General features: G+C 47.2%; 1 protein-coding gene across 2 annotated transcripts in view; it reads right to left on the bottom strand.

The window, feature by feature from the left end:
* The window catches only part of YBX2 (Y-box binding protein 2), a 400,311-nt gene that overhangs the window by 122,781 nt on the left and 253,537 nt on the right, over nucleotides 1-23,993 (bottom strand). For both annotated transcript variants that reach the window (XM_085638013.1, XM_085638012.1), the window contains exons 5-7: nucleotides 11,187-11,483; nucleotides 10,577-10,689; nucleotides 10,259-10,424 (exon numbers count right to left, since the gene is read on the bottom strand). In XM_085638013.1, the coding sequence (XP_085494139.1) occupies nucleotides 10,259-10,424; nucleotides 10,577-10,689; nucleotides 11,187-11,483 (576 nt within the window). The remainder of the gene's footprint in view (nucleotides 1-10,258; nucleotides 10,425-10,576; nucleotides 10,690-11,186; nucleotides 11,484-23,993) is intronic.

Genomic DNA, 23,993 nt, shown 5'->3' with positions numbered 1-23,993 from the left:
TCCGCCACCACTTCGTCGTGTAGCACCCAGTCTGGCTGATCTTCGAAGTGCCTGCTGAGTGCGTCTGCTTTGAGATTCAACTCCCCCGGAAGGTGCACTGCCACTACCGAGAGGTTCTGGGCGAGCAGCCAGTGCCAGATCGCCTGTGCCTCCAGGGAAAGAGGACGTGACCGGGTCCCGCCCTGTTTGTTCAGGTAGAACATGGTCATGGTGTTGTCGGTCCGCACCAGGACTGAATCGGCCTTGATGGCAGGGAGGAACGCCTTTAGAGCAAGGTGGACTGCCCGGAGTTCTAGCATATTTATGTGGTAGCCCTGCTCTTTTGTAGACCACCGACCCTGTATCTGGAGGCACCCCATGTGGGCCCCCCAACCTTGCAGCGACGCATCTGTCACCACCGATTGCACCGGAAGTGGCTGGTGAAAAGGGACTCCCACCATCAGATTGTCCTGACGAGTCCACCATGCAAGGGAAGATTTCGCCACCTGGGAGAGAGAGATTTGATCTCCCCAACGGCCTGTGGACTGATCCCATTGGTCCTCTAGAGCTTTCTGCAAAGGTCGCAATCGCAGTCTGGCGTTGGGAATGAGAAAAATGCAGGACGCCATGGATCCCAGCAGAGATGCTACTTGCCGGGCTGACGGCCTCTGCATCTGCTGCATAAGCCTGCATTTCCTCTTCATTGAAGACAGTCTCTCCCCCGAAGGATACGCTCTTCCCAAGCTAGTGTCCAGAAAGGAGCCACGGTAGTGGATGGTCTGAGTGGGCTGCTGCACGGACTTTGCCATGTTGACTTGAAGGTCGAGAGCATGCAACTGTCTCAGACAGGTCTGGAAGTCTTTCCTCACCTGTTGCTGGGATGGAGCCTTCAGCAACCAGTCTAAGTAAGGGTAGACGAATAGACCCGGCTTGTGTAGGCAAGCCGCCACCACTGCCATACATTTGGTGAAGACTCGCGGAGCCGACTTGAGCCCGAAAGGAAGGACTTTGTACTGATAATGCTTGCTTCCGACCACAAACCGCAGGTACCTGCGGTGATGTCTCGCAATTGAAATGTGGAAGTACGCACCTTGGAGGACCACCGAACACATCCAATCCCCTACTTGCAGATGTGGACATATTTGATGTAGCGCCAACATACAAAACTTCTCCTTGACCATGACTTTGTTTAGGAGACGAAGGTCCAGAATCGAACGAAACTTGTGCTCTTGATCTTTTTTGGGCACAAGGAAGTACCGGGAGTACACTCCTTTTCCGATTTGCGAAGGAGGAACTTTTTCTATGGCCTGTTTTAGCAGAAGGGCCCTCACCTCCTTTTGAAGCAGCTTTAAGCGGTGAGGACGGGACTTTTTTGGCGGTATGTCTTTTGGACGCGCTCGAAAACGTAGCGCATATCCATTTCGCAGTATATTCAGCACCCAGCGATCTTTTGTGATGCTGTCCCACTCTGCTAGATGTTGTGACGCACTCCCCCCCCCCCCTCCCCCCCTCCCCCCCTCTGGAGTGGGCAACGGTCGTAGAGGAAGCCACAGCTCATGACTTTCCTCCTCTTGTGGTAGTGGAGGACTGTTGCTGGTGTCCACCTCTGCCCCTGGTGGACTTTCCGCCTCAAAACTGCGATTTTCCTTGGGTTTTACTCTGAGACAACTGAGGGGTTTGAACCCTCTGTTGAGGCCCCTTGCGTTGGGTGGGTCTAAAACGGCGCTTGAATTCTTTTTTCTTCTCCAACCCCACAGCTTTGAGGGTGTCCAGTTCAGTTTTCATGCGCCCCATCTCCTCATCCGTGTGAGTGCCGAAGAGGGAGGTGCCAGAGAACGGGAGGTTTAAAATCCGTTGCTGCGCATCTGGCTTGAGCCCTGTCAGCCGCAACCAGGACGACCTCCTGGCGCATACGCCGTGTGTGTAAGAATGGGCTGAGAGCAGCGCACCATCCGCCGCCGTGCTAATCGACTGATTAGCCACCAGTGACCCTTCAGTGACTATTTCTTCAAAGTCCTTTTGGTCCTCCTTTGGGAGCTTGGACTTGAACCGCTCCATAGAGTCCCAGAGAGCCCCATCGTATCTGCCCAACAGCGCCGCCGCGCTGGAGATCTTGAGGGAAGCCGCTGCGTACGAGCAGGCCCTGCGCCCCCAGGAGTCCTGGGTTCAGCTCTCCTTATCCGGAGGAACGGAAGAGGACGCCGATACAGCATGACCCTTTCTTGCAGCCGCCACTATTACTGAGTCGGCAGGAGGGTCGATTTTTACAAAGACAGGGTCAGAGGTAGCCGGCTTATATTTTTTGAGGATACGAGCCGGAACCGCTTTGACGGTCGCTGGGGTGAGGAAGGTGTCCATGACTGGTTCCATGATCCCTGGGACCAAAGGCAGCAGTGGACGAGAGGCAGACTTCTGGTGAAGTGTTTCGAAAATCACCGATGTGGTGACTTGGGGGACTGACATCTCAATCCCCAACTTCTGTGCCCCCCTCTGCAGAACCTCATGGTAGGTGTTGATGTCGTCTATGGGCGAGACCCTGGACACTGGGCTGCCCGATAGCGTGGGTGAATAGTCCCTTATTGAGGACCTGGTGGACGAGGAAGATGATGTTGATGGTGACCTCCGATCCCGGCGATGATCACGAGCCCGTGATCCGGCTGAACGCCCCTCCCACCTGGGGGAGCGCGATCTGCGCCGCCGGCTCTCAGGCGACTTCTCACGTGCTGGCCTGGGAGGACTTGCTCTGTCCACTGCCTCCACCCACCGTTGCAGCGGAGAGTCATGCACTTGACTGACAGATTCCCGCAGTCTCCTTGTAACCCCTGAGTCCTGCCAATGATGTGCTGGCAGCAGCCATCTGGGCGACAGTCGTACCGCAGAAATGGTCCCTTGAGTCTGAGGGGGGAAGACCTGCGGAGTTGGCTGGCAGACTCTCGTGGAATTGCCGGTCGTGGAGATGCCCCTGAGCGTGAGGAGGAATGGCGTGACGCCGACTGTCGCCAAGACCACTGACCTGTCCGAGGCCTGCCTCGACGTCGAGCGTGGTCTTGATGTCGAACCGTGGCTTCGCCCTCTTTCTCGCCGGGACTCTCCTCTTTGACGTCGAACGACGCCTCGATGTGGACCGGCGGCCATGTTCAGTCGGCGAAGAATGCCGCCTCGACGTCGAACGGCAGTGTGAAGCAGACGACGGAGGCCCTCTCTCCCTCGACGCCGAACGCCGTCTTGACGCCGGCGGAGATGCTGCCACTCTCGACCTCGACGTGGATGGTACCCTCGACGCCGAACGTCTGGATGACGCCGGCGGAGGACTCTTCCCTCTCGACGTCGATCGCTGATGGAGTCGCGACGACGGAGGGGATCGTGCCCTCGACGACGGAGGGGTGACACTCCTAGACGCCGATCGTCGCCTGGTTGACGACGGCGGAGGTTCCCTGCTCCTAGACGCCGATCGTCGTCGAGATGACGGCGGAGGTTCCCTGCTCCTAGACGCCGATCGCCGTCGGGTGGACGACGGCGGAGGTTCTCTGCTCCTCGACGCCGATAGTCGCCGGGTTGACGACGGCGGAGAGGCTCTGGTTCTCGACTCCGATCGCCGCCGAGTTGACGATGGCGGTCTAGACTTAGACTTAGACGACGTACCTGCTCTCTACGGCGAGCCCGCTGTCGAAAGTCTTCATGGAAACATGACCTACTGGAAGATCTTTTCTCAGCGCCGGTCCCGACGCTGAGGTGGAAGGACGAGAGGACTTGCTTCTAGATGTATCTCTAGGCCTCTTGGAACCCTTCATCACGGAGATCGTCCTCTGGATGGTTGTGCCAGGCCATAAATGCGAATTCGCTCTCTGTCCTTCAAAGTTCTCTTGGACAGGCTCTGGCAGTGAGGACGTCTTGGAATCATGATCCTCCGGTAGACACAGGATACAGACCCTATGAGAGTCAGTCCTGGCCGCCTTCTTGCCACAAGCAGGGCAAGGATCGAAAAGAGATGGCATTTTAAGGTAGAAAAAATGCCCCAAACTGCCTAAAAAAAGACAGCCTCCTACTTCTTTAGATGTAAAACGTCGAAGTAAGGGAAAAAACAGTTGAAAAACACACAATATTTTCTGACAAACTCAGAAAAAAGTGGAGCTCTGTTGCCAGGATCCTTCCAGAAGGAGCCGGAAAGAACAACTGACCTAACTGCCACCCCTGAGGCATGATGGGAAGTTGGGGGTCAGGTGTGCCTTAAAGGCACGGTGTCAGTTTTTTGCTATGCAGCTATTAGTTAGCTTTTCAGTCTTTTTAGACTGGGTATTTGCAATGCAGCCTGGGAGCTTCCTATGCTTTCAGTGATTTATAAGAATTTGAGCATTAAAACCGTTTCTAAACAAGTTACGTTGTTTCTCGTGTTTATGCTATTTTTTTATGTATAGTGGAAATTCCTTACAACATGTTCAGCTCTAGTCTTTATTGGCTGCAGTTGCTTGTGTATACATATAGGTATATATGTATGGATACATATATGTGGGGCACATATGATATACTGTTTCCGGGATCCCGCGCATGGGCGGGAATATTCTAATGCTTAGGACTATTGATGAGGATCCCCTGGAAGAGAACTGGCTTTTAGCAGGCTTCTCCCACGTTTTGCCCGATTTGGACTACTAGCTGCTGTTTTTGGACTCTGAGTTCACGGAGGCCTGCTAACCAGACCTTGGTGCCAGTGTTCTAACCCATTATAAATTGTTGAATTGTCTAACCCCAATTGGCAAGGACTGATTTATAAGTCTTTAGTATATGGTACCCAGGGCATGAAAGGCAGTGTCTCCACCCAGGGATACAGCACTGTTTGCCACCCTGTGTGAATGTACAAAACGGCTCTCAGCCTGCCACTGCAGACTGGAACGGCAGTGGCAACACTGCTAGCGCGACTATGCCATTTAAACTCATGTTAAAGCCCCCCTTTCCTTTGGCAATATATGCAACACTCCCATTAGGAAGGCCTATTGAGCCCTAAGAGGTAGCTGTATCACCAAGTAGGACATGTATTTGTATATATGCCTTAACAGCAACACTTCTAAATTGCCGTTTTGCTGAGGAAGGGCTAATGTCCCCATTGGTTACAGGCTGACCCCCCCCTCAGCCCAGCAAACTTCTGAATGGGATTACCCACCTGAGTACTGTAAGGAATCAAATTAATCATGGCATTAAACCAGACTTTACCAAAGGGTCTAGTTTATTAAAGCAATGCAATTTTTACAAAGTTGCCACTGTGAACCGGTTGTCCAGTAGCCTCAAACAGGCACTGCCAACAGACCGCATTCTATCCGCATGGGGAGTCATGTAACAACTCCCAGGCTTAGGAACTACAGCAGCCTGCTATAGGGTGAGGGGTTACCTGCCTTTCAATGGAAGCCACTCAGGGTGTTAACACAAGGAGAGTTTCAAAGGCGAAGCTACCTTCAGTAGGCAGATTATGTTCACACTTCTATTGGTCGGCCCTTTCCTCAGGTACAAATGCTGGAGATCAGGACAGAGCCCAAACCAGTTTAACCCCTGGGCAATGCAGCCTTCAGATAGCCACACCTCAAAGGTAAGCTATGAAGCTCATGACATCCAAGGAAGGGTCCTGATCGAGAGGGGTCAGAATTGTGCACTCCAGGATTGCTTGAGACCACACATAGCCAGAGAGTAATCACCAAGAGGGAGGTGACCTGGTAGCCCGATGGCTATTGACCGCATCAGGGCACTTTCTGCAAATACCCTCCACCCCAGATTATGTCGGAACTGGAACATGAACCGAAGGAGGACTGTCTGGATGCCCCTTGGACTTCACAAAGGCTGGACTGCACCTGCTGCACCTTGGGCTAGCAAAGAGCAGACTGGCTTCTGGGTCAGAGACAAGTCGTGACCCAGTACCAGACCAAGAGAGTGACTCAACCATGGACTGAACCCCACCAGGAGCCCGCACCGGGGCCACCGCAGCTAAAGTAGCCCACACCAGCAAGCTGCTAGCCACAAGAGATTTACTGCTAGCTGCCTTTGGGCACCCCAAGAGACCAATCCTTCAACACTAAAAGCTGAGCCCAAGTCAGCCAGACTCGTGTCATCGGAGTCCAGATTGGTTGCTCAAGAGGGATCCCAAAGGATTTCACAAGGACAGAAGTACCCGAAGACTGGTAGCTCAGGCGCAGCTGGCCTTGCACGATCAAAAAAAAAAAAAAGGGGGAGTGCTTTCAGGGACTCAGACTTCTGTGGCCAGTGTCACTCCACCTGGCCTGAGAAATAACCAAAAATTGCACCCCCGTTGACCGTTCAGCAACTGTAGCATCCTTGTGCATCTCCAGTATCCTCATCAGGATAACTCCATTTTATTAGCTGGTGCTTTACTTTCATGTTTTGTGGCCTGTTTGGTACTGTTAAAAGCCTTATACTAGTTCCTTTAAGCTTTGCTACTCGAAGCCATAGCTAACTGGGGTTGAGCTAAAGGTTGTGCAAACGATCCGGACTGACCCAAACAGTTTTTTCAAGTGTATTCCAGGGTAAGGCTACAAAGCCATACCATGTAATAAATCCTCACACGTCCATATATGCATACCAGCAGGCTTACAAACAATGGCAGACTGCAGGACACTGCAGCATTCTTGAGGCATCAGTGCCACCTTTAGCCATTGTAAACTTCTGCATGCACATTACCAGCAAACTTGTGTGCAGTGGCAAATGGACTGCTAGAACAGTGAGTGCAGGGCTGAGATAATCTGAATAGTAATCCATCTTATATCTAGCTGGAGCTGTTGACATGCAGCAGCATCCCAATTAAAAAAAAGGCCATATTTTCCTAATACTTGCGTGGATGAAATTTAGTGGGCAAACTGCACAGACATGCACGATAGTGATGGCATTTGCATTATATTTAAGAACATGGAAGCAACATGAGTGCAATAAGGTAATTGATGACTATTGTGTAAATGAAAGATGTTCGCTCTAGAAAAGGCTGGGCTGTTGCCGTGAATGTGCTGTACTGTCCATGTTCCACATGTGCCATCACTACCTGAGATTTGAATGTGTAATGTACTATGCCTACGTATCTGATAAGACAATACCATCATGTGTATTAATATTGCGGAGTAGTATTGGAGTGTACACTGTCCGACAAGTGTAACTACTGTGCACGGATTGCAAGCCGTCATGATGTTATCCATGTGAAAACTACTAAATAAAAGTAAAAAAAAAATAAAGATGTTCGCTCTAGAATCATGTAAGTAATCCAGACCCTCAAACAGTCCGTGAAGGGCCAATCACCTTTTTCTAAGAAAACCTGCAGTCATCTACCAGGGTACCAGGGGCAGGTTAGGTGCATATGCTGGCAGTCCAACCTAGTCATCCCATACTGGGCTCACTGAATGGTGAAAGCCTTGGTAATCATCGGTACTGCTGACCCCCCCATGGGCAGTTGATAAGGGTGATGACGTGGGACTGACTCATGGCTTAGAAGTTACTGCCATTTGCTTGAAACCCCAAGGGTAAAAACATTGACTCTGCTAGTGTTAGGAGTTTATGTGGAGTAGCTGGTTTCCCTGGCCCTTCTGTTAACGTGCTATACTACTTTTATCAGCCTTCGATCGGAGCAGTGACATGGCTCATTGCATGGCTCATAACCAGAATCATCGTGCCATTGACCCCGTTCAAGGTCACATCATAAAATGACTGATCAGGTTGACTATGCCCTACTTGGTTATACTGTTTCCACCTAGATAAAACTGAAGGCATCTTACTCAAGCCTGCAATTTTACCTTCAGCTGCACTGGACTGTACACTGGACCAAATGGACAATTCTTTGCATCCAATACCTTTGTTAGGGCTGTGGTACCTTGCTAGGTGATGTATACTGCGGAAGCAGGGTTGACTGAAGTTTCTTCACTCATTAATTGGATGTTAGCAGCACAATCGGAAGTGGCTTTGTCAAAGGACACTTGGTTGCTGATGGTACAGCCGGAGACTGTTGATTTTGTCAGTGTATGGTGTCTCTGCTGGTGTTAAAGTATTATCTAAGGAGTCTGTGGTGATGTAGGTCTAATCAACTGCAACACAAAGGTAAGCGGTCTCAAACATGGGCTAGAACTAGAAAGGCTGACTTTTCTGATGTAGAAGGCATAGACAGACATGTCTTATGGAATCCCACAGGACATGGACTAGGTGCCCGGCAGTTTTCAGTTTTTCTGGAGCTGCACTGGGCTGGCTGGCAGTTTTCGGTTTTTCTGGATTGTTTACAAGGTGGCTTGTTCGATGTTGAAAGTTCCTCCTCAGAAACGGTTTGAACACATGTTATGAATGAGCCTTCTCCGGGCCTTAGGTGATTAGGTGTCAGACTGCACCTGAGGAAATGGGACTTCTGGAAACACTGTAGCAACCTCCCTTCCCTGCTGTAAAGGATGTTAAACAAAAAATATTGCAAATATTGCAGTCTTTAGTTGTATGAGCCTGTAAGAAGGCATCCATATAAGCTTTGTGAGGATCCACGTAGAGTCTCTCCACAAGATCCACAATAACTAAAAAAACATTTAGAAGATCGACATGGCCCGAACTCCACCTGAAGCAAGTACCCACAGTAGAAATCTGTTACAAAGTGACTAAACGGTGGAAAAGGATAAAAAAGATCCAAAATAGGCCAATCAGTAGAGATGAGAGCAGAGCTCAAAGGTACTCTATCCCACGCAACATGGAATAGAAATCAGATTGTGGCTCTAGGGAAAGTTCTTCACTGTGCTCTCATTGGTTAACTTTGGCTCTTTCACATAAGTGAAAATGTATGGCTATGTTAAAAATTAAACTTCTGCGGAAATATTAGTGTGACTCAGCTGATAGGAGACTCAGATGCGACTATGAAAGAGTGCATCACAACTTTTAATCTTCTGGTTATTTTATGATCAGGTTTCTTTTTCACTAAAGTCTTAGCTAGCAACAAAGATCGGACTGCTTTAATACTGCACTATGTACAGTCTGATCAGCATTACCATTCACTTTTCTGCAGGAAGCCTTAATTGGTGTCTGCTATCCAAGGTAAAGAGCATTTCACTGAAACTGGTTTGCTTCAGGAAAAGCCTTCTTGTTGGTTGAGCACTGTCAATCCGTATCTGACAGCACACTGTTTTCCACAGGCAGATTAAGTAAGCAATCTGCTACTTCGACCTTCCTTCCAAATGTCATCAATAACTAGAACTGCCAAAGTAACTTAAGTTCTAAGAAAAGGTCTGCAACTATAAGCAAAGAGAATTGATTTGTAATTCTGAAAGCCACATGGTGGCTTGAGACATAATTGCAAGGCTTTCAAACCTAGATCCAAGTCTTACATTAATAAACTAAAAAAAGGGGGACAAAAACAGGATCAAACCAAAACTGAAATAAAAGTTCAGCTTCACTTAAAGAGAATGAGGACTCCACGTCAGGTAGCAACCTGTCACTGACAGTTCAAATCAATGGATTAAAAAAAATGTTTCCGAAGCCTTTACTGTAAGGAGCCCTTCTTATGGTTTTCAAAAGGATACTAGATAAATCAGGCTACATTCTGAAATCCATATAGGAGGCGATGTTCTATTAGTTTAGGAACCCCTTTGCACTTTCATATTCCTAAAGAATGAGCTTTAACCTGCACCATTATGAAGCCAGTTGCCTCATTTACCATTTTAAATACTATCCAGAACAACCCTCAGGTAGAACTCCACATACGTAGGCCTGTCTAGGACCTAAGAAAATACGGGGTGTCTACACCTTTTTGTAGTTCTACTAACTTAAAACTCCTTCAAGATGCTAACAAAATGAGAATTTCTCTGAAGCAAACACCCCTAGAGGCTTACATCTAAGATTCACTTCTGTAAGCACACAATATTTATGACATTGAATTCATAAGAACTTAATCTACAATAGATCTCATTCTAGAGAGGTGTAATATACTACAACCTGTTGCTTAGAAAATGTAGTCTTCATTAATCCTATTGCTAGTTTTTCATGCCCAGCAGAGGCACATTCCACTACCACAGTACACCATGAAATACATTGTCGAAAGCAAGGCAAAATGGGAAACCATGTTTGAAAGGTATAAATTTGTTATTTAATTTACTATGCCTGACGTTTTGCAACATCTAGACATGTAAGCATACCAGGCTGCCTACAAAGGCCACAAAGGATGTAGTCAAACTGAGGAGTGGATCATAAGTAAATGCTCACATGCCAGGGAAGTCTACCCGCAACTTGCAAGGCTGCACCATCATTAGTCATATCCCCATAAAGAGCACTTTACCTTAGCAGCCTGTGCCAGGTTTGTCGACTGCTGCCGCCTGCGCTGAAAATAAGGTCTGTTACGCTGTCGTTGGGGTTCAGGGCGTGCAGCTCCTTCTGGCGCTGGTTTGATCTCTCCGTCCCCTCCTTCGGTTGTAGGCTGCTGTGGGGGACGTGGGCGGAAAGGTCTGGTTGTTGAAAAAGGAGACAAAAATGAGAGATAACAACCCTTTTAATGTCTTACATTTACCTGCAACCAGCTTGCGTCCATCCTCGTGGACCATAAACAAAAATATCCAGCAAGGACATGGTTTTGCAAGAAAAACTGACTTGTAGGTACCTGCGGAACCTAGGGCGGAAGCGACGTGGTTGGGGCCTCTCCTGACCTGCCTCTGCAGGTTGCTGATCTTGAACCGGCTGAGTAGTGTCTTTGGGTTCCTCTGTCTCAGTACCCTAAGAAAAGGATAAATAATAAACTGGTGTACACAATAGCATCCTACAAACATTTATATCTAGATCAGAGAACATTAAAGCAGATGCTAAGGGAAATTGAAGCATCATAGTAAAGGTGGGGGGGAACTGTTGATAAGGTCTAAATTTCAGCAACGGGGGGGTTGGGTCTTTACTTTGTATTTCTTACTGTTGCACACATGTACAGGTGAAGTTGGTTCTTTCAATGCAATAATAAAGAGAAGGCTTATGATACAGCATGGTCTGTGATACATAAAATTGCTTCATCTGTTTCAGACCAGAAAGAAAAATAAAACCACGTTATTTATATGCGCAATAAGAAGTAGTCAGTGAATATTACACATGCTGAAATGTTTGAGGTAATGGCTACAATATAGCAGAGTTCAGAAGGTCATGTCTGACAATTACATGATTCTACTGGTACAGTACAGAAATTTGCTAAAGCTAGCCTACACACTAGGTCCAAGTAAGGCATTCACCTCCGATGATGCTGGTTGTTGCTGTCTATTTTGGGGACGGGGGCCCCGCACAAATCTACGACGGTAAAAGAATGGTGGTGGGCGCCTCCGCTGTGGTCGCTGCTGCTGCGGTGAGGAGTCTTCGGTCCGCTCTCCTTCACTGATCTGCTCAGAGGGAGCCCCTTCCCCGCCAGACTCCCCTTGCTGGTCCAACCTGGGCTGGAAGAATCTGCGACGGAAACGGCGGCGGTTTGGAGCGTATCTGCTGCCCTTGACTGGCACTCCCCCTGGCCCAGTCACATTCGCTGCCTCTGCACCCTGGAGCAAGAACAAGAGCCACACTTGAGAATGAAATCAACATTTTCATATATATGTGATGCATAATTAAACCTTCACGGTCTCCCCTCAGGTGTTCACCCTTGCAATAAAGCAAGAGCCCAGCAATCTGCCCAAGGATTTTCTGCCTTGCTTTTCTGTACAGATCTCCTAAGCTTCATTCTCACATGGAGTCAGTAGCGATTATAGTCTGTATTAAGTTGAAGGCATTTGGACACCAGGTGACAGGAATAAACTAGCAGTCAGGACTGTCCTACAGCTCAGCCAGCAGTTCTTTGCACTAAGCTTGCTGTAGCACTGTGCTAAGGATCTGTGTGCGGCCCAAGTATCAGTTGATTCCTATTCATGAGGCATGATTTGACTGCACAGCTTTAAGTGAACGGCTGTTAATGCTAGGTTAAGTTCTGCCCAACCCACACCAACTATGCCAGTAACAGTCTTAGTATAAGATGCCCAAAAGGAGCAGCATCCATTTTGCTAAAGAGGAACATGAGCTCTAAGCAGCATTTTTAATGTTTAGATTTCCTACTAAAGTGGGGGACTGCGGTGTTCTGGAACCCGATGGTCATGCCAACCATTTGTGATCAGTGATGGGACTATATTATGTAGTTCCATTTCAATATTGTACACTGGAATCCTGTGGTGCACTGCCTACTGCACAGAGCAGGCTTTGTACTAAGTCTGCTAAAATCAATAAAACTGATCAAATAAATCAGTGACATTGTATGGCAAGTGTGCAAAAGACATTTAGTTTAATTGTTACTTTTAATCCTAGGTCTGCATGGTAGGGGTTCCTAAGCAAGCCCCATAGGTAGAATAGTTCTTTCTGCATGCAGGGAGATTGGAACACATACATGTATATTCGTGGTAGCCACCTCAGTGCTGAACAGTCTGGTGGCACCTCTACAATTCAGAAAGGACACCTTTAACCACATTTGTTCTGCATATGTGATAATAGGACTAATTTGGTTAAATTCTAATATAAACCAATCAAACTGTTGGATGGTTGTTTAGGATGTCAGTGACCATACTGAAGGCTACAAGACAACACCAGGACTGGACCAACAAACATGAAGGGGGATGGGTTCGCGATTATCTACAGGGACACCATTTGGTCCACGACATCCCCTGATGACCAGACACCAGTAACAGAATGCCTCAACTTCCTACTCCACACAGACTGAAAAAGCACCAGAAACACCACTGCATACAGACCAGGACCATACCCAGATTTTGAACCACCATCCCAGTACTCATCACCCCACTCAAAATCTACTCAGAACCTAATCTTTCTATGGGACCTCAACTTCCATCTCACTGGCCCCAGCAATTCCAACACCCCGACCTCCTGGAGAGCATGAGCATCAGTCTCGAGCAGCTGGTCACTGGGTCGTATAGCATCTGGGAGGTGAAAATGGGGTTGAGCATGCCAAAAGATGTGGGTAGGGTCTACCCACATCTTTTGGCATGCTCAACCACATTTTCACCTCCCAGACGCTATACGACCCGAAACTAGCAACAAAAAACGTATCCCAAATACTACTCCGTCACCCACCAAGACAGCCAAGGTCAGAACTAAGCAAAGAGCAAGCTGGTTAACAGAGGAACTGCACGCCAGAACTGCAATCCGGAACGGGCGAGGGAGACACAAAGTCCTTACGGTGTCGGGAGGGCGACGTCTATCTCGGAACCGCATCCCTATCCAAGTGACATCGAGATGAATGCCTCCTCTTGTGCTTCCTAGATTTAGAAGCATACCCCGAAGTCTACTTGGACGCCGACCTCGATCTTGACCTAGACTTCCTCCAGCCTCTTTTTTTCTTTCTTCATATTGGCAATGAAGAGCTTCGCTTCCCTTTCCTTAAGAGCCTTGGAGCTCATCTTGCAGCAGCAAGAGCATCCTTCCACATCATGGTCCGATGACAGGCACCACACAGTCATGCGGATCCGTTATCGACATGTTTCCCACATTCTCGACAAGGCTTGAATCCAGACTGTCGACCTTTTCGCTGAAGACAAAGAAACCAGCAGAAAACAAAAGTAACAAGAATAGCTACAGAGAGATTCCTGAAATCCGTTGGCGTCGACGGCGCGAAAAAAAAAGGAACTAACGTCATCACGCCGACAAGGTCTTATGGAGCCGGTGACGTCAGCGGAGTCGCGAGCGGAGCAGTGTCGGACGTAGTCTTCGACCTAATCGGCGTGGACTGCTACAAAAGTTTACGAATGTTGCTGGCGCAGGGGATATTCACAAGGTGAAGACTCCACTGGCAGATGTATCCATCAGAATGCAACTGCAGACAACTTTAAAGGAAGTGGAGCATCAGAAAAAAAAGTAAGACCACAAGTAACGTCCTAGCACACCATATCCAAGTTGGCGCAAACCACGGTAAGGAGCTCTTCATCAGGGAGTTCACCATTCCAGTAGCACCCAAGAACCTCACTCCCTCACAGGAACTATCGAACCTTGCGGACTTCAACGAAACTATCTCAGCCTTCTACAAAAACGTCAATCACCAGACTTCTGCTGCCAACAATCAACCAGCTCTCTCAAACTCAATACAACTGCTCACCCACGAGACCCCCCCGCCTTCACCACACAAGACACTATCTCCATCGTGAACTCCGTGCACTCAGGAGCACCCACTGACCCAAGCCCCCACCCAGTCTTCAACCTCAGTAGAAAGACTGTCGGTGACTAGCTCAGAAAGATCCTAAACTCTCCATTACCATGGCCACCTTCCCAGAGGACTGGAAACACGCTGAAGTAAGGCCTCTCTTGAAAACCCCATCTGCAGACCCAGCCAAACTAAAAAACTAGCAGCCTATCTGTTCCTCTATCCAGTAAAAAGCCTAGAAAGCGATCAGCCAGCAACTCACCCAACACCTAGAAGACCACACCTTGCTGGACCCCTCCCAATCCAGAATCCAAGTTAACCACAGCACTGAGACAGCCCTGCTCACAGCCACTGATGACAGAGCCCTCCTGGACAACAGGGAAACAGCAGCCCTCATCCTCCTGGACCTGTCTGCTGTACTCTACAGTCTCCCATCACATCCTGATCAGCAGGCTCCACCACATCAGGATCCAAGGAAACTCCTTCAAATGGATTGCATTGTACCTCACCGGCAGAACCCAAAGGATCTGTCTGACTGTATATCTCAAATCCCAAGGAGATCTGCAGCATTCAAAGGATCATGCCTCAGCCAGACCCTCTTCATTACTTCAATGACCCCAAACCACACTCCCAGAACGCATGGCAACATCAATGCAGACACCAAGCTCATCCTCTATTTGAAGATCCCTACACCACAAATGCTAACTTGCACAGATGCATGGCGAACGTTGCAGACTGGATGAAGAATTGTCTCAGACAAGAAGGCAACACCTCACCATGGAACGACGCATGGTGGCCCACTGAACCCTTCACACCACCTACGCCCCATCAGACCACACCCACAACATAGACCGCACACTATCCATGAAAAACATGTCCATGCACTCTCAGCTGCCTGCCTCCACACCCTTCGCATGCTACGCAAGATCTTTAGATGGCTCCTGGTAAACACCAGAAGAGCCACCAAGGAGGCTTTCCCCACCAGACTGGGCTACAGAAACACTATGCAGGAATCACTGCACCTCCTGAAGAAAACCAGAATACAGATTTTGGCGGCAAGACTCCATATACCTCCCCAGATGGACCCCCTTCACACCCCAAACTCTGGAAGCTTCACTGACTCCAGATTCAGAAAAGATGCCATTTCAAGATGACCCACACCTGCAAGCCCTGCACATCGAAGGACCTGCATACATAAACAAATGCCGGACCTTCCACCAACCGACCAGACACCTCCGATCCACTTTACTCTCCCTCACACCCCAGATCCGCTGAGCCAACAGAGGACGTTCCTTCTTGCATCTGGCAGCCAAGGCTTGGATCTGCCTCCCCCTGCATTTCAGTACCACTCCAGCAATTCAGAAGGAAACTAAAGACCCGGATGTTTGAATGATCTAATATCCAAGCAGCAGCGAGAATTTTCCGTGCCTCGAGACGCTCACGGGTGATTTGCCGCGCTATTTAAAAGTTTGATTCCTACACTTAGCGTTTTATTGCATAGTTAAAGCCATAACAAATGCACAAAATCATTAAAAACAGTCAAGACACTTCATCTTCAGAAACTTAATATAATTGATAGTCCATTCTTCAAGTAACCTATGCAATATCCTTATTAAATTATCAAGTGCCCCGTTCTGACCCAATCCAAAGGAGTAATTTCCATCATAAAAGTAGTACATCTCAGCCACTAATATTCATATTCAATATTCCTAATTCAAAGTCAGGAATATATACACAGATCTAATTTATAATAGCAATGATCCAAATTAGAAATAATGCACAAGTCCTTTACTTTGGTACCGGTGGAGTTCTTCAATTTTGAAGGACAAAGTGCTTGTTGCACTCTAGTCTCGCCTAACAAAACCTCAGGTGTACCAATTTGAGCTTAAAACCTACAGAGAATATCCCATCTTTTACCTCTGCCCTACCCTCCTGGTGACTCCCTCACCAGTGGGGAATGCCCAAATACAAAGGTACCCACCACGATGCTCTACCTGTTTTGGGACCCTTAAAATCCCAAGTGTTTCTTCTAAAAAATGATTACACCTCACCACCGGGCCTCCATCTATGCTAGATGTCTACTGTACTTCAAATCGGCTCTTACATACACTCCGACATAACGGGTGAAATTAATAGCCAACGTTATTTCTGAAGAAAAGCTATCGCCCGGGTGTTCAACAGTAACTTATTTAAAATGCTCACAAATTTAGCACATCTTCCCAGCCACCTGGGTAAGATACTGCTGAAGCAGAAGGCGGATGCCTGTGCACAAGAGCGAATTCCATCGGACCAATTTTTTTTAATTTTTTTTTAGCAGTAGTCTTTGTTGATCTAAGGCAGGCCAACAGCATAGCAAATGAAACTATGATTCACGATAATTGTAGCATAACCTACACTTGAAGACACCCCCTCCATCTGCCAGTTCAGCTTGGGTTAAAATCTTATTGGTAATGTAAGAAATCATGTAAAGGATTTGGTCCGGTGTATGAGAGTTAAGATACGAAAAAAAAAATTTGCAGCTTCCCAACATGATAGGAATCAGTTAGGGGCTGAGCCCATTCTCAACACTTGGACTGTAAATCCTGTTCCCAGGAAGACTTTCACCTGCTAGTTAATAGCAGTCTTACATGCCCAGTATGGAATGGCACAGTCCCCCAAAGCAGACTTCAATCTTGAACAGAATCACCTCATTAAGTTCACTAGACCATGGTTTGCCTGATTTTTCGTAAATCCATTTCAAATAAAAAAAATGACGAATCCTTGGGAGCACCCCCACACCTGATAAAATATTTTAACAAGGATGCCTTAGTCGATTGATTTAATTATTAACCCTAGTTCAAGTAAGACGTGTCGCGGTTGATGGAATTTTTTTGTATGCTCTGTGATCTACCTCTAGTGCATCATCCATCGCACCAGCATAGGCAAGATGCCCATACTGCAATGGTGGGATTAAGGTTGCCTTTATTACTCTTAATATGGGTAAAGCAGAAGCACTAAAGTAATTCAGTTGACCAATTCCATTTGTAATAGCTGCCACTTTAAGATCTTTAACTTGGGCCACTACAGAATCAGCTTAACTAAACCACATGCCCAGATAATAATAGTGCCTTGCTGCAGTGGTGGTCTGACCTCCAATTGACAGGTTGCCAGCTTCTTCCTTCAGTAACTCCTGAATAAAAGGACTTTCGCTTTGGACTGATTTACCAATAAATGGTTTGCCTTGTTATATCTACCCAAAGCGTTTAATGCCTTCTGCAAACAAGACTTTGTATGATCCATGACCACGATATCTGCGTATTGCATCATGTGTGATCATACTGAGCTTAGATTAGGAGGGACCAAACTACTACATTCCAGTGCTTTCCCTAAATCAGCCATGTATAGATTAAACATGGGTGCCAAAACAATACCCTGTTTTAGCCCTCGGTTTTTACTTTGTGTTACTGTCTCGCTGATGTTCACCCGAACCCATTTCTCTGTATATAGTGATATGATGGCTCTCAGGAAGTTCGGTGGTATGCCCCGCAAGCTTCCTCCAGAGAATGGCACTATCCACTGTCAAAAACTGCGCTGTAATCTATAGAACAGCACAGGAGAGGTGGTCTGTTCTTCTGAAGGGCATAATGCCTGAGGACCGAGAGAGCTTGAGTATTGTCTACAGTAGATGCTCTTGCCCTGAACCCGGTTTGAAAAAATGGCAAAATGCCCTCCTCTGCCACCCAGGGTTCTAAGGGTTCTAGTAAAATTCGGGCACAAACTTGCTTCAAAATCCAGTGAGGCAACCAATCTAGAATTTGCAGCCATGGTCCAATCTCTGCTCTTAAATATAGGGCATAAAATTGATCCTCTCCAACCATCTGGTATGTCAGCCTGGAAAAAGGTCAAACCGCTGACAACCTGTTGCAGGGATTCTGCACATACACAGAACTATGCACAGGAAATCAGGACTTCGGTGTATTGTGGTGTACCAAAAACATGCCTCAGTGCCCAGAACCCCTATCCGGCTAGCTATAGTATCCCATTCTTTCTCCGTACTACAGCAGAGCTACCAATGATTGGATATCCTAGAACATGTAACTCAAGGCCTCTCAGAATTCGTGGGAACAAGACACTTTCGCTTACACTCATACCTGTTCACAATGTGAGTAACCAGGGACTGTATAGTTTAAAATGTTTATTTCAACTAACGTGCTCTGTAATGCAGTACAAGTGGTAACACTAGCAAAGAATTGCATAAAAACAATCAGCATGGTTACAATTCCATATAATACGAACGGGGATAGCACATTATGTTGACAGTGGATGAAGCCATATAGCGCTTTACCACCCTCCCCGTGCTAAAAGCTATGTTTATTATATCAGTGGAAGACCTCTGAGCTTGGACAGCGGAACCCCCTACCTCAAGTCTTAGATGATAGGATTTACATCTCCGGACAAGCACAGCTCTTCCCCGGGAAAGGTTTTCTCCAAGTGTTGATAACTTTCATTCCGTACAATATTAAAAGCACCCGAAAAGTCAGAAGCGCAGCTGTGTTCCATGTTATGTCTGTGTGTGGGACGGACCAAAGCCGATTAACCAGTGGAGTTGTTTTCTGGCCTTGAACACGATGTACAGACAAGAACTCAGAGCACAACAGAAAGTGAAAGGCAGACAGTTCCCATGTGAAGCAGCATGACCAAAAGTGTTTAAGGGAACCAAGGCATGTAGTGTCGTGTGCATAAGCGGCAAGATGGCGGTGATGCAAAGCACAAACTAATGCTAACTTAGCAACGTCCACTGGCACCCCCCAACCCTCATGACAAACCCTGCTGCACAACCTTCATGCGCCTCCTTGAAAAGGCCGGCTGGCAGCTCATTCGGGCCCGGGGCTTCATTAGCTTTCAGCTTCAATCCTTTTGGCACCTTCCCACTATTTGATAGATTACGCTGAGCCACCTGGAACTCTTCCTCTGGCTGGCCCAATCCTGCTTCCGAATACTCTTGATGTTGTAGACTTAATTAAGCTACCACCAACCAAAAGATAAAGTTGGGGTGGAGGGCCCTCCAGCCTCTATTAAATTATCTATCTGTACCACGTACAGCTCAGAGATATGGCACTCCCCAAGCTGCATCCGAAACCCCATTTTCCCTGCCATTTTTTAAGTTGCAATTATGGGCCCAAAATCGCGCTTGGTTAGAATCCTTTAATAGCTGAAAGATTGTGACCCATTCCTCATCCTTTCTTTCGGTATCTCCCAAACAATTGTGTGACCTTCCTGACAGTTTTACTGTTGCAGCTCTATTTTTTTAGAAGGATTGCACCAATTCATTTGCTGCGCTTTACGCAGCGTTCGTTTGCAAACTAGTGTCTTACAAAAATTGCCGGACCTTACTGGTTTGTGCCCCCACTTTTGAATTTTGAGCCTACCATCCTCAGCCAATATGTAAGGTTGTAAATTCTCCATAAGCCTTCCCCACCACTGTAGGGAGCCTTCTAAATGATTTGTAATTTTAATAGTCTCCAGATCTTTTAACCAGGTACTAACCTTGAATTTATATGCAGATATCCACTTAACTTTTCTAACCAGCTTCACTGCCTCCTCCCCTGATGAATTACCCACATTAATGGATTTATCTGCTGGTTTCAAGGCAAGACTCAGTGTACTCAAAGGATTTTGGTCACTTTCTACTCAATTGTAATAGTGGTCTAACCACGCAGCCAAACTTTTAGATAAAAAGATGTAATCAATGGTTGATACGTTTACAGACTGGCGGGAATATCCGCTCCTTTTTCCTCAACTCGCATTCCAACTGGGCGGATACTGTGTGTTTCCATAAAACCATTGATTCCAAAATCTGCCTTTTCTTTAGAAACTCCATTAATAGTCTCCCCCAACCCTCTTATGTTGAAATCTGCAGTAATTATAAATTCACAATTCAAATCTAAAAAGAAGTCTTCAAGGCATTCGAGAAAATGCTTTACCAAGTTTGTCCTTGCATTCCTGGGAGCATTCAAATAACAGTTGACAACGATCAAAACCATTTGTTTGGTGTTTGTTTTCAAACCATGAATACAAATCGCTTGGTACTAGACACTACTGCAGATGGGCCCAGGGCCTCATTTGGTCGCCTGGATATACAAAGCGGTGCGAGCCCTAAACTCTGTCACCCTTGTGCCCCTTCGAGAAAAATGGGAAGCGGAGTCCCAGAGGCCACTCCACGATAAAGAATGGGCTTGTGCATTAGAGTTCCCCCAAAAAGTATCCCGCAACTGCTGCTTCAAGAACATCCAATTGCACATACACCGCACCTACCTCACCCCCGAGAAACTCCAGCAATACTACCCGGCTGCATCCTTCACATGCCCGGAACCTGGAGCATCTTTTATACACATGTTCTGGAGCTGTCCAACACTCCACGCTGCCCTCCATGCAGTTATGGGACTCATGGACATCCGCACTTTGGAGGCCTGCACGCTAGGCATCGTCGAATGTCAAAAAGTTGTCACATTTTGCGTTCCTGACACTTCCAGCTTAGCGGAAGACACCGGGGGGCCTCCGCTGGCAGCATGGGTTGGGCAGTTGAGAAATGGGTGCTGCAGAGGAGATGCTCCGGTCCGAAGAAGTCTAGGGAATCCACAAGCATCCATCCTTTGTCCATGCCGTGGGCTATCCTTCTCCATTCCTTCGCGCAGGAAGGATCAGAGGTGCCTTACCCCATGGCGCACGTGCACCCTAGTGCAGAACCCGGCAGTCCCACTATAGCAGTCCCTTCCAGCTCCCTCCCCTGCGCGTGCCTAAATCGTGAATCAGCTAGAATGTAGTGGCTTGCGGATTCCTACCATGCGACATGCCATCAGATACAGTGTAATCCAGTTATATCCCCCTGGTTTGAACAGTCCAAATCATTAACTGGCGCATAGCCCCACACAAAGCAGAGTTGACGGTGAGAACAAACACCTGACTTCCATTACAGCTCGTCAGATGCCCTGCAAGGCTACATGATTCACTTCACACCTCTCTCTACGTTGACATTACTACTTATCGAAATGCTGAAGGTGTCATGTACTGAGAATACTCTACCCCATGATCAGATGTATACTTGATCAGAATATGCTCGGTCAGAGTTTGCTTATGATCTACTGTACTTACAAAATACAAATGGCAATAAAAATGATTTTACAAAAAAAACAAAATTAATACAAATCGCTTGGTCTGCCGAACAGTTACTGTTAAGAGCCGTAGCAGTTAAGTTTGCAGTATGCATGAGGAAAATTGATAGACAGACCCCCCCCCCCCCCATACCCCCCCCCCTCCCACGGACAACCAAAAGTGCTTAGGCCCGGGGCGGCAGAAAAAAATCTCATAGAAGCCTGGTAGAGCAGTAGGTGCCAATGCACAAGTCTCTTGAAGACCTAAAATGTCACCAGTACCCAAATACAGACACCCTTCCTCACTACCCGTAAATTGTTTGAGCCCTGGTACATTCCATGAGATTATTGTAATCTCATTATTTGACATCCATGCTGGCGGTTTTGAGCTTCGAGAATTTATTAGAGCCTTCAACTGAGGTTTCCAGTTTAGTATACATGTACTCCCATCAGGGCTAAGACATACGGCCCAATGAACTATGTATGGCTGTTGTCCTTCGCACTGCCTCCTGACCAGTGTTATTTTATTTTTAAGTCTGAATCTCACCTCCCAGGTTGCGCAAACAAACTATCTTTAGTGCTCTTGATCTTGGTTACCTCTGGTTCCCAGTTTGTTTCCACCTGCTGTGCTCATAAGAACGCTTTGGGTTAGCTGACCTGTGGGCAGGTTTAATAAAACATACGGATACTTTAGCAGAGTAGATTTCGGAAGTTTTGATGGCCCAGTCAGCAAAAATTTCCTTTTCACCCCACACTGCATCTGAGTTCCACTACTCCATGTAGTTTGCAAGGCTTCTCCTGTACCATTCATCCCATCTGGGTCAAATTTTATCCAAAGCAAATCTTCCGAGGTAATATGGGTACACAGTTTCAGCAGGTTCCCCCTATTAAGGGTATCCTGAGGGCCATTTGGGCAAAACACGGGAATAAAGACCAATTCCAGCAGATCAATGGCCATCACCCCTTTCTTACCCAAGTGAACAGATCTTGACTCCACCAGTTTGATGTAGTATCCTCGTATTCCGCTCTACCCTCTGCTATGTTCCAGTTGTCTAATATGCCCCAAGTCTGGGAAATTTGTTGCTGACAAGAGCCTTGAATTCCACATAGGTTCCCCGACTCCAACATCCGGGTCCCTGCAGTTATGCTTTCCCCAGATACCTTTTTGGGGTCTAAAGAAGTTATTCTCATCTGGGGGGGGGGGGGGGGTCCAGGTACCTGGGCCTGCCGTACGGCCCCGATAGTGCAAGTTAATTCGACCCGCTGTGCACCAGGGGGGAGGGGGGGGGGGGTGAGGTCTTCCTATAAAGTGTCTTGGCTGGAACCCAGCAAAGACCTTGGAGCAGAAGTGTGCAGGCCCACCCAACCTGCTTGTGTTCCTACATCCTTAACGGTTCAGACATCCTCTTGCTGCTGCTCATAAATTTTGACCATACAGCCCACGTTGCCAAAGGCAAGTCAGTAGCCGGATCAACCGGTTTATTTCAATGTCACCTGACCCACTCGGTACATCCAATGCTTTTGATGATGTCCACTGGTCCTTGGCAGTCTATCTACTCAAATATTGGGGATATATCAGTAGGGTTCACGGACTAGGATTTAAAGATTCCTCTTTTAAATAAGCGCGTTTTTTTCATTCGCTTTTTTAGCTTCTTTTTTGCCGTCCTTGAAAGACTAGTCCCTACTATATTCTCTGCGGGGCTGCTGATTTTATTGCCCAGGACTAGCTCAATTGTAGTTCGTACATCTCTTGGCATCACACTTTTCTTGCTCCAACTTGTCCAATTGAGTAACACTGTCTCTGCTCCCGCTGTGTTAGATTGGCAACTGATTAATTCCTCCCCCTGACTCCATCTTAACACTGGCCAGCTCTTCCAGCAATAAGCTTGTTTCCAGGTAAGTTATATCCACCTTGGAATTCCGAATGCCCTTCACCAGCGCTCTCAATACTTCTAGGAGAGCACTGAGCTTGTCTATAATGGGGGAACATAAGCAAGGTTTATCCAAATCCAGAGCTCTTACTTCAAATCCAATTGTGTTAGTTTGATCTCTATTTCTGCCAGATGTGTTGCAAATGACTGAAGTAGGTCTATCTGAAGTTCCATTTTACTAGACTGCCAAAGAAGTGCCCTAGCCATTACATACTGTCAGGCACTATATCCCCCAACGTTGAGATCTTTTCGGAAACCAAATCTGAAACGGGGAATTGTTGCAAGCCCTCCATCCAATCGCATTTTGTTAAGCGTGTCCTTTATTTGTGCTTCCATTGCGGCTAAAAACGGATGCGAAAGATTTCCTTGCTCTTGATCCATGGCATGGCAGTTTCCAACCATTGTTGGAACAAAGGATGGAGAGTTTATAACTTTACTGAAAAATTCGCTCCTGAAGGGGAGTTCAACTTTATGGGGAAAAGTGAGCCTTGATCATTCCCTGGGTCCTTGCTTTGCAGCACTTGGGAAACTACTAAGATTGTTATTAGTTGATTCAGCCAATGAGCACTAGATTCGTTATAGCCAATCTTGCAAGCCGGAGACAATAAGGAGGGTGCCTGATCAATTTTGACCTCGTTGTGGGGTAGGCTGGCAACCCTGGCAGGGTTCAAGGTGCTCTGCACCGCTTGCTGGCAACCTAAATTGTCTCCTGTTGACGCTTCATCTAACAGCTTCGGACACAATTGCGAACACACTGCCAAAGGTGATTTGGAGCTAATGCTGATAAGTTACTCCACAGGTGAAGAGAGATCT

This window comes from Triturus cristatus, chromosome 12 (assembly GCF_964204655.1).
Source record: "Triturus cristatus chromosome 12, aTriCri1.1, whole genome shotgun sequence".
NCBI lineage: Eukaryota > Metazoa > Chordata > Amphibia > Caudata > Salamandridae > Triturus > Triturus cristatus.
The sequence above is the reverse complement of the archived record's forward strand: the minus strand, read 5'-3'. Positions and strand labels throughout refer to the sequence as shown.